This window comes from Equus przewalskii, chromosome 27 (genome assembly GCF_037783145.1).
Source record: "Equus przewalskii isolate Varuska chromosome 27, EquPr2, whole genome shotgun sequence".
NCBI lineage: Eukaryota > Metazoa > Chordata > Mammalia > Perissodactyla > Equidae > Equus > Equus przewalskii.
Genome location: NC_091857.1, coordinates 35,322,427 through 35,334,234, shown reverse-complemented (window position 1 = coordinate 35,334,234; position 11,808 = coordinate 35,322,427). Strand labels below are relative to the sequence as shown.

Genomic DNA, 11,808 nt, shown 5'->3' with positions numbered 1-11,808 from the left:
GGGATTTTTAGTCCTATTTCATCCTTTTAGCTTACCCTATTTCCCACTTTTCTTTAACGAGAAAGTATCAATGTTATGAGGGAAACCAAGCTTTATGGAAAAAAAAGAGAAAGAAAAAGCCTTTTAGCCAAGCCTCTGTCAACGTCCAGCTCAAACGGTTCTCCAGTGAAATCATTCTCGTTCCAGAGAGATGGTGAACATGCAACAGGAGCCCTTTGTGTAGACAGTTATTGTGCCGAATCGTCGTTCCCTTGCCTTAGACTCCGTCTCTGTGGGTGTGGCTCTGTGAGTGCCTGTGTCACCGTCTGCTCCCAGCTATCTGAGAACCACAGTCCGGGACGGGCTGTCTGCGCTGATGCTGAACACACTTCAGCGAGAGAGGCTTGAAAGGTTTTTAAAGGGCACGCTATGCCGAGTGAGCAGAATTCTTCCTTTCAGCATAACTGCTCAGGTTTTGTTTTAAAGTAGGACATTGGTATTTATTGATTTTCAGGATCTTTCCAAAATTTTTTTTTATCAGATTCCAGAGTATAAAAAAATGTTAGGTTCAAAACATATTTATTCTCTAGAGTTGGGACCTGGGATTTTTTGGTGTGTCTGTGTGTGTGTGTGTGTGTGTGTGTATGGTTATATTTAGTTCTAATATACGTCCCCTATACAAGCCATCTACTAAAGTTGTGTTAAAAATCTGCACTTCTCATGAATGTAATTAGTTCCATTATAACTGAAGTTTTTACTAACACTACGTTGGTTACAGAGTAGTTGAAATGTATCCTGTTTTCAGAGCTTGGAACAACAACTGAGGTTGAACAGGAAAGCCTTTAATCGCCAGCTGGCCATTGAGAACCGCAAGACTTGTGCCGCTCAAACAGCCACAAAGACTTTGCAGATGGAAGTAAAACGCCTTCAACAAAGACTTAAGGTACTTCTTGTAGAGCGAAATTTAACAAGATTTGTGAAATTCTGCTTCCCAAGATATCAGAGCTATTTATGCCTATTATGTCTTTAAATTATTTAACTTCAGAAACATGTTTTTCAAATCAACTTTCTTCCCTACAACCATATGAACAGATAGGGGATCTGAAATTATTAGAATGAGATAACAGCCTGGTAAATGTGTGCCATAATTAGAAAAATTAAAGCTCTAATCTATTCATTAATAAGACTTCTTGTTATTATTTTTATTTCATCACATGAAATAATATTATTGTATTTTATTACCTTTTTTTTTCGGTGAGGAAGATTGTCATTGAGCTAACATCTGTGCCGGTCTTCCTCTATTTGGAGGTGGGATGTCACCACAGCATGGCTTGATGAGGGGGTGCAGGTCCATGCCAGGGATCTGAACCCACAACCCTGGGCCACAGCAGCACATCGCACAAAGTTAACCACTACACCACTGGGCTGGCCCCTTTCGTTAACATTTTAATGGAACCCAAAATAAGTTTTTTAATTGAAAAATTAACCTATTAAAATATTTAGAGTAATTTTAGTGGCCTATAGATTTATTTTAAAGTCTCGCTCACAAATATGCTTGCAAAATGGTCTTTTAAAGTGTGTTTTATGGGGCTGGCCCCATGGCCGAGTGGTTAAGTTCGGGGGCTCTGCTTTGGCGGCCCAGGGTTCGGATCCTGGGTGTGGGCCATGCTGAGGCGGCATCCCACATGCCACAGTTAGAAGGACCCACAACTAAAAAAAACATACAACTAAGTACTGGGGGACTTTGGGGAGAAGAAGGAAAAATAAGATCTTTGGGGAAAAAAAAAGTGTGCTTTAAAAATGGGAATTTAAAATATTTATTTTTTCAGACTTTTGCTATCGTTCTGCCTTCCAGATTTCTAAAATGTCCAAAAGTTGGAAAAACTAGATAAAATCCTTAAGAATTATAGCCCTTTCAAGCCTTAAATTAGTAAATGTTAAGCTTGATGCATTAAGACAGGAATCTGTTTTATGACAATAGGGAGTTCAGATTTCCGGGGAGCCCTGAGAGCACTCAATGGCAGGGGGAGGGTCTCAGGGGAGAGAGTGGGATCTGAATTCTCCCTTTGTGAAGCAGGAGAAAGAGTTCGGTGTCTCTTCTCTGGAGTCTCAGGAGACTTCACAGAGAAGACTATGCTGGAAGATGGGCATGGCCAGAGCAGCCAGCTTAGAGGTCTAACAGCAGAGGCTTCAGGATCCACTGGGCCAGGCAAACACGCACACATCTGGAGACATGCTCTGGGAACTTTAAAATAAAAACTTTTAAATTTTAAAATAAATTTTGTGCTTTCATATGCAGCCATATGCATGTAAGTAGTATACAGTCATTAAAAAACAATTTTGTCAGAAAAAACACTGGGCCAGCCCTGGTGGCCTAGTGGTTAAGTTCAACATGCTCCACTTTGGTGGCCTGGGTTCAGTTTCCTGGCATGGACCTACACCACTTGTCTGTCAGTGGCCATGCGGTGGTGGCAGCTCACATACAAATAGAGGGAGATTGGTAGCAGATGTTAGCTCTGGGCAAATCTCCCTCAGCAAAAAAAAAAAAAAAAGAAAGACTACAGTAGGATAACAATGGATGTGGGGAGAGAATAGAGAAGAGACAGTTACAGAACCTGGATTTCCTTGAATATCTTTTTGGTAGATTTGACTTTGGAAGCCTGTAAACATTTTGCATAATTATGAAGCAGAATGAAAAGTAAAAACATTGAAAAGCATTCCCTAAAAAGCTAAAGTAAATGAAAAACATGAACCCACCTTGTATTCTGGTGGTGGCATAATGTCACAGACACCATTCCAAACGACTGAAAACACATTAATTTCACTATGTGCCCAGTGAAATCCGCTCTTGGTGGTAGTGTGGGTACGGTTATTTTGAGACTGTTGTGTATATCTCATGGGATTAAAGCACAGGATGAATTATGTTGGTGTCACTGAGAACTGGGATTGGGGGATGGAAGAAAGAAAATACAGAAGTAAGATAAGGTCGAACAGGAACCCTGCAGTCCTGACTGTGAATTGAAGGGAAAGTGTGAATTTATGATATATTTTACCTTTAAAAATAAATACATGTTTCCTAATGTGACCAACTCAGTAGCAATGAAAACCCCTAGTGCCCCGATTAGGGACTTCAAATTCCACACCCCGCTGAAAAGAACCAAAGCACCTAAAAAAATTCTAGGTCTGGAGCATAAAATATACTACGTGAGCCTAAGACATATTGTCATACAAAAGCAGGGAAAGTATGGAGAACTCTCAGGGTGGTATCAAAGAGACTCGGTAGCCGTCTGGAATAGGATCTTCCTGGCCAGAGATGGGGCCATTTGAGAATCAATACAGTAACTGCATGGACTGAAATTAATCAAATATATAGAAATCCCGAAGTTCACAATGATACTTAAAAACAAAGCACAACACCTCAGTGATTAGTCCTCACCTTTACATGATACTAGGGAACCAGCACACTATTTCGAACATTGGTCAACAGAGGATAAGAAACTATTATTTTTATCTTTCCTATCCTCAGAGTAACCAAACCTGTGAGGAAGACAGATCCTCCGTGTGAAAGCATTCCGGTAACAGTGAGGAGGAATGACAGGGTCAGAGCATCACTATTTTGGAGCTCCTCATGAGTTAATGGATCTAAGCAGTGGCCATCTTTGGCTGCCAGCATCACAGAAGGGAAACATCAGCCACTGAGTACCTCCTGACTGATGGGCACACCACCACTAGATCTGATTAAACATTTAGGTCTAGCCACCAATTTAAAAGAAGGGTAGAGGAGAGTGGGACATGATAAACAACACCTCAAGGATGCAGTCAGCAACATCAGACTGTGGGAAACTCTACAGCACAAACAACTCAGTTTCTGCAACAAACAAAAGAGATGAGGGTGGGAACTTCCAGATTAAAAGAGACTACTAGAGGGGCGGGCCTGGTGGCTCAGCGGTTAAGTGTGCATGTTCTGCTTCGGTGGCCTGGGGTTCGCCGGTTTGGATCCCGGGTGCGAACATGGCACTGTTTGGCAAGCCATGCTGTGGCAGGCATCCCACATATAAAGTAGAGGAGGATGGGCAGCAGATGTTAGCTCAGGGCTAATCTTCCTAAAAAAAAAAGAAAAAGACTACTAGAAAAACTCAACAACTGAAAACAAACAACCCCATTCAAAAATGGACAAAGGATTGGGGCTGGCCCCGTGGCCGAGTGGTTCAGTTTGCGCACTCCGCTGCAGGTGGCCCAGTGTTTCGTTGGTTCAAATCCTGGGCGTGGACATGGCACTGCTCGTCAAGCCACGCTGAGGCAGCATCCCACATACCGCAACTAGAAGGACCCACAACGAAGAATATACAACTATGTACTGGGGGGCTTTGGGGAGAAAAAGGAAAAAATAAAATCTTTTAAAAAATGGACAAAGGATTTAAATAGACATTTCTCCAAGAAAATATAGGAATGGCCGATAAGCACATGAAAGCTCAACTGGTCATTAGGGAAATGCTCAAGACCACAGTGAGATACCACTTCATACCCGTTAGTATGGCTACTATCAAAAAAAAAAAAAGAAAACAAGTGTTGACAAGGATGTGGGGAAATGGGAACCCTTCTGCACTGTTGGTGGGGATGTAAAATGATACAGTCACTATGGAAAACAGTATAATGATTCCTCAAAATATAAAAAATGTATGTGGTCCAGCAATTCCACTCCTGGGTATATATACACAAAAGAACTGAAAGCAGGTTCTCAAAGAGATCTTTATACACCCATGTTCATAGCAGCATTCATCAGAATAGCTAAAATGTGGGGCTGGCCTGGTTGTGCAGCGGTTAGGGTTGTGTGCTCCGCTTCAGTGGCCCAGGGTTCTCTGGTTCAGATCCTGGGTGCAGACCTACACACTGCTCAACAAGCCATGCTGTGGGAGCAGCCCACATGCAAACTGGAGGAGGATTGGCACAGATGTTGGCTCAGGGCCAACATTCCTCACTCCCCTCCAAAAAATAGCTAAAGAAGCAACAAATGTCTCTCAACAGATGAATGGATAAGCCAAATGTGGTCTATCCATACAGTGGAATGTTATTTAGCCTTAAAAAGGAAGGAAATCCTGAAGCCAGCCCCGTGGCTGAGTGGTTAACTTCACGCGCTCCGCTTTAGCGGCCCAGGGTTTTGCTGGTTCGGATCCTGGGCGCGGGCATGGCACTGCTCACCAGGCCATGCTGAGGTGGCGTCCCACATGCCACAACTAGAAGGACCCACAACTAAAATATACAACTATGTACCAGGGGGCTTCGGAGAGAAGAAGAAGAAAAAGAAAAGAAGAAGATTGGCAAGAGATGTTAGCTCAGGTGCCAATCTTTGAAAAAAAAGAAAAGAAAGGAAATTCTTTCACATGTTAGAACATGGATGAATCTTGAGGACATTATAAGCCAGTCACAAAGAGACTAAGACTGTATTATTCCACCTAAATGAGGAACTTAAGAGCAGTCAAATGCAGAGACAGAGAGTATAGTGGTGATTTGCCAGGAGCTGGGGGAAGGGCAGGATGGGGAGTCGTTGTTTGATGGGGACAGTTTCAGTTTTACAAGACGAAAAGAGTTCTGGGAATGGATGGTGGTGATGGTTGCACAGCAACCATCAATGTCAGTGTATTCAACACACTGAACTGTGTGCTTAAAAATGATTAAAATGGCGAATTTTATGTTATGTGCATTTTACCACAATAAAAAGAAAGGAAAAAAATTGGATTGTATACTTTGAAAGGGTGAATTGTATGGTATATGAATTATATCAATAAAGCTGTAAACAAATTTAAAAGAAGACTAAGAGACATTAATAAATCTCAATGTTTTGGACCTTGTTTGGATCCTGATTGAAACGAACTTTAAAAAAAAATTATAAAACAGTTGGAAAAATGTGAAACAAGCTGGATATTTGACGATATTAAGAGATTATTATTGACTTTTTTGCTAGGTGAAGTGTTGATATTGTGGTTAGGTTTTAAAAGTGATGCCATTGTCTGTTATACATACATACTAAAATATTTACAGATTAAGTTCTATGATGTCTAGGATTTGCCCCAAAAGAACCCAGGGCCGGGGAGTGGGGCAAGAGGGTGGGTGTGTGAGGGAAGCAGACGGGCGTGAGTTGTTCATCGTGAAGCCAGATCATCAGTTTCTGAGCTTCACTCTACTATTCTCTCTACTTTGCATATTTTTAATATTTTCATAATCAAAGTTTTTCAAAGGGAAAAATTACGTATTTTATGCACAAAAAAAGAGTTGAAATAGATCAAGAAGATGGGCTAAATACACCCTTTTCATCCCTTCCTGCCTAAACCCCATGGAAATGACAGAAAACATTTTTAAAATAATAACGCGTAACCCCAGAAAGGATACCATGATTGTACCAGAAATGCCAGAGAATTTCTGGAAGATAAAAAGCAGGGGTTTTTTGGGATTGATGGAGAAACCAGACAGAGATAATCACAGCCCAGAAAAGGTGGTGGAGAGGTCCCAGGGACAGGCAGGGAGACCCCATGCTCCGCATCAACACAGGGGACCACCAGGAGCAGAGCTCAGGCAGCCATCTTCCTGTGTGACGGAAGCGAAGGTCCTCAAACTGGGGAGCACAGAAATCATCTGGGGAGATCTGAAAACTCCCTTGCCCGGCCGCACCCAGTCTCCTGAAAGCGGGGTCTCGGGGTGGCAGCGGGCGTCCGTAGAGAGGCGTTTGTCGGGTAGCAGGCGGTGGGGGGGGACAGAGGGAGAGCGCTGAGCACAGGCGAAGGATTCAGCCATCTCTCCTGCCGTCCTGCTCACCCGCGCGCACAGCATCAGACAGCCCAGCATCTCCCACGGGCAGAAAGGGACTCCTCCCCTAGAAAGTGAACGAACCGCTTGAGAAGAAATGGGGCAGCTGGTCTAAATAGTGGCATCCGAGGTAAAGCCCCTCACAGAGTAAATTCTGGAATCTGGGAGGCACTCAGTCAAATGACCCACCTCAAAGCAAGACGTGCCAGTGAGCAAGTCCCACTGATTTACCCAGAGCCAGCCTGCCCTCCCACCCCAGAGAGGAGCCGGCCAAGAAAATGAATTTCCACACAGAAGACCCGGTAAGTTATCAGTCCAGCCCCTCATTCTTAAATACGTTCAGGCAACCCGATCTATGGGGAAAACCAGCAGCGTGAAGAGTAACAAGCAGAACGGCTGACCCCGTAGATTCAGTTAAATACCGCAGGATAGAAGATTTTGTATCCATAAAATAAGAATGTTATGAAAATGGAAAAAAAAATCAGAAAACAATCAGTGAACATTACAAGACGGTTGCCAGCATACAAAACTCAGTGGAAGAGCCGGAAGATAAAGAAAATCTAGGGATGTTGAGGAAATCTCCCAGAAACAAAGAGCCAGAAGACAGATGAGAAATGCGTGGACACACAGACGGTGTAATGCAAAATAATTGAAAACAATCCATGGGTCATTTCCCCGTAAGTCTGTCTTTAAACCCATGGCCCATCACCTCTAGTTTCTCCCTGCATTCAGGATATACTCCTGCCTTCCTCCAGGGCTGTTTCATCTGGAAAACTGAGATTCCCTTTTACGCTTCCTCGTCATCCTTAGTACTGACCCACAGGAAGAGGAATGGAAACTCTAAAGATGTTTTAGAATCCCGACTGTTCCAGTTACTATGGCTGCATGACATATTACTCCACAGCTTAGTGGCTTAAAAAATGACAACATTCATTTTGTTCACAAATCTACAATTTGAGCAGGGCTTGCCAGGGATAGCTCATCTCTGCTGTTCTTGGCATCAACTAAGGTGGTTCAAAGTCTGGGGGCTGGAATTACCTGAAGTTTCACCCCTATGTCTGCAGTTGGTACTAACTGACAGCTGAGCTCTTAGAGTGTTGGCTGGAGGCACCCTACATGCAGCCTCTCCGTGTGGTGTGGGCTTCCTTACAGCATGGTGGCTGGGCTCCAAGGAGAAGAGTCGAAAGATAGAGAACCAGTCACACAGCCCCATGTCCACCTCACTCCCTTCATCAAGGCAGTACAAGGGGAGGAGCAAGATGGCACCTCTTGACAGGGAGTCTCAAGGTTCTGGAAGAGCATATAGGACCAGAAATACTGCTGTAGGAATTTTAGAAAAATACAATCTGCCACATTAACATAAGTCACTACTACTTGAGCTTGGGAGGGTATGGTCCCAAAGATCAAAATTTCTATTTCTGTACCCTGAAACTCATTTTCAAAGCCACCCAACACCAAGTCTAGGCTCTGCTCCATCTCTAGAGCATGGGCCAAAGTGAGGGGATGGACGTCAGCCTTCCATAGCTCCCACATGGGGTGCTGCAAGTCCAGCTTACACCCAGGCTACAAGCTTACCCCTGTCAAAGGGCCGGTGTCTATCCAGACATCGTTTCCTATCTAATTTTTGGAGGCCATCTATCTTGACCTTACTATGTTGCCACACCACGATCCTACTTCCTATTTAACTCTGACCTGATACCCTCTGAGCCGTGAGTAGTCATTCTTTCCTGTGAGTATTCCACAAGATTTCATGAGCATTCCAAGGTGTAGATTTTCTCTTATTGTTTCTCTTGATTAACTAATTGAATCACACAACCACGCAAGTATCCTGGATCGTGTTCTGAATCTGTTGTCTTCGAGTTTTGGCCCACCTCTGTGGTGGGTACACAGACTTGAAGCCTGAAGGAGAACTGTCCTTCACGTTACTTCCTTCTGACCCCAGCCATCGCTGCCCCAGCCACTTGCCACGCAGCAGTTCTCAACCTGCCTCCTTCCTGCTCTCTGCTGCTGAAGTACGTACTGACCCTCTGAGGATGGAGATCAAATCAAAAGACCCAACTGAACTTTCCAGATAGCGAAAACTTGCCCCTCTAAACACCAGAATCTTCCTTGTCTTAACCAGTGTGGGTGAAAAATCTTTCTGAAATGTTCTAGACAATATCCTTCTTAAACATAATACTTGGAATATACTTGCCCAATTTTTCATGGTAATAAACTGTCACCATCACTGTTCTTTCTAGCTAAGTGTTATCACAATGAGACAGAAATAAAAAGAGAAAAATACTGTAACATTTTTGCTTCTAGAAACCTAAATTCTAGAAAAGATTAATATTGTCATATTTTATCCATTTATGTACCTCTAATAGCAAATTGATTTTATGATTACAAGTGCAAAACCGACACTCTACAATTCAGATGCACAAAAATATGTAATATTCTTTATTTTCTATAACTGTACTTCCTTATGACCCCCATTCCCACAAATTGGAGGTGGAGATAGGGAGGCACGTGGAGAAATGGACAGAAGCTTGTCTCAGTCTCTTCTAATTAAAAACAGTCCTATTTTAGGTTGCCTCTCAGACCTGCAGAGTTTTTTCCCCATCCCCATCCTCCATCTCTCAGTGGAGACAGCATCCAGGCATAAGGGAAAATGAGCACGTCCTATTGGTGGAGGAGAAAGAGGCCGCGGACCCATGCGCTGTCCTCTGGATCCTCTAGAACTAGTTCTGTGGAGAGCGACTGGTCTTAACTAGTGAGATTCCCAGGACCTGTCCGTTGTGTACTGAATGGGGCTGCTGAAACTCATGGCCTCCTCTCGGTAAGTCAAATCTTGGTGATCTTCCCTTGCTGATGGTTGATGCCAGTGTCTTGAGATGCACCCACCCTCTGATTCCTGGCTAGACTCTATCCCCAAGCCTGTGCTATGGGATCACCTGGATCTGTAACCTTGAGGACTCCAGAGAGGGTTCCCCAGCTCTCCACACAGCTCCCCTCCACAGGCCCCATGTGTTGTGGAGCTGAAGGACGCAGTATCTTTGGCTTTTGGTCTAGACATTGCATCGAGCTGTTTCTAACTGACTGGGGCAATACCATCTCACTCTAGCTCCATGCTGACCATGGGGGCTTGTTTATGGGGTTTGAATTTCCTGGGCCATGCCAAGGCCTGAGACTTTTCCATCTGATTTCTCTCCATCTCTCTCTTTCCTCCTTGGTCCTCTCTCCCATCCCAGGGCCCCTTCCTCTTGGGCTGTCCTCTCTCATTGCACAGTGGGAGACACCCTTAACTCACATATGCCCACCTCTCCTGACAATGGTTTTGACTTAAACTCAGTGGTCTTGGGTCTAACAGGCTTGCCTCTTGATGTATGTGTAACAAAGAGTGTTTCGTATTTAATAAAAGCTTTGTCTTTTTTCTCTACATGCAAGGATGTCAAACCTTTTTTTCCTTGCCAAGACTTTAAAAAGTCAATATTGAGATTTAAAGCTGAACAACGATATCTTTGTTCTGGGCTTTTCCCACCCTACACTTGTCTAAATGCAGCCCTGCCTAGTAGAACTTTCTGCGATGATGGAAATGCTCTGTCTGCACTGACCAATACTGTGGTCACCACTCACATGTAGCTATTGGGCACTTGACATATGGGTAGTGTGACTGAGGACTGAATTTTTAACTTTATTTTAATTAGTTTAAATAACGACGTGGCCAGTGGCCACTATATTGGAGCATGCAAAAGAGCGATAAACTTCATGGCACAGTGAAAAATACAGTGAAAGAAGCTGGCTTGCAAACTCTTCAGAAATATCGTTCCCAACACAATAGTTTGTCACTCTGTTAAAAAATACTTTTTGATACCAGGAATGCTATATAATGATATGGCCTGTTTCTGTTTCTGCTAGAATCTATAGATTCTATTCAAAGAATACTGAGCTCACTTAACCTGTTTTTAGAAGAAATCAAGGATGATAAAAGCAAACATTTATAGAAGAATTGGTATTGTGGTTCTCTTTAGGAGAAGGATCGAGAGCTTGAAATTAAAAACATCTACACTAATCGGATACTTAAAAATTTACATGAAAAAGAAGATTATCCAAAAGGTATGTTTCAATTATTTTTGCTCAAAATTTATTTTTAAGTAACTAGTCAGATTTTCCTAATTTATGATCACCAAAACTGTGGATACTTTAAAAAGTCATTTTATCAGGCATTGAAACCCATTTTGTGATTCTTGAATAATGAAACTGTGATATGGCTGAAACAGCCAGAAAAGACTAGAAATGCTTTCCTGTCTTCTCATCTTCTGCTTGGTCCTTTCTGTCCTTACTTCAGGTGAAAGGAGAGGATAACTGTTCAGCTTCAAGCAAAATGCCTGCCAAATATTGAACTCTCTGGGTGTATCTGTTAGCCAGTGTGTGGATTTTTGAAATCAACTTTACTTATGCAAAAAAATGCACCTATTTTAGGGACCAGCCCAGTGGCATAGTGGTTAAGTTCGTGTCCTCCGCTTCAGCAGCCTGAGGTTTGCAGGTTCAGATCCCGGGTGTGGACCTGCACACCACTCAAGCCACACTGTGGTGGTGTCCCATATACAAAGTAGAGGAAGATGGGCACAGGTGTTAGCTCAGGACCAATCTTCCTCACAAAAAAAATAAAAATTAAAATATACCCATTTTCAGTGTGCAGTTCAGTGGGTTTTGACAGATGCTCATACCCATGTAACCACCACCCCCATCAGGACACAGAGCGTTTCCCTCTCCCCAGGAAGTTCCCTCAGGCCCCTCTGCAGTCAGTTGCCGCCGCCCTCCGTCCTGGCCGGAGACACCCACTGATTTCCCTCCTGCCACAGCAGCTCTGTCCGCCCGTTCTAGGATTTCATTTCAGTGGCATCATACGGCATGTACTCTTTGGTTCGGCGTAATGTTTTTGAGATTCATCCATGTTGCTGCTGCTGTCACTGGTTTGTACCTTTTTATGGCTGAGTAGTATCGTTTCCTTCAAGACAGGATGTACTTATTTTTCGCCCCAAGATC

General features: G+C 43.3%; 1 protein-coding gene across 40 annotated transcripts in view; it reads left to right on the top strand.

Moving 5' to 3' along the window:
* Positions 1 to 11,808, top strand: part of LCA5L (lebercilin LCA5 like) — a 48,492-nt gene that overhangs the window by 31,726 nt on the left and 4,958 nt on the right. For 32 of the 40 annotated variants that reach the window (XM_070597505.1, XM_070597493.1, XM_070597492.1 and 29 more), the window contains 2 exons: positions 785 to 922; positions 10,791 to 10,875. In XM_070597505.1, the coding sequence (XP_070453606.1) occupies positions 785 to 922; positions 10,791 to 10,875 (223 nt within the window). Of the gene's footprint in view, positions 1 to 784; positions 923 to 3,505; positions 4,543 to 10,790; positions 10,876 to 11,808 lie in introns of those variants that run through there. The other 8 variants (XM_070597525.1, XM_070597532.1, XM_070597528.1 and 5 more) reach the window with 2 other exon arrangements.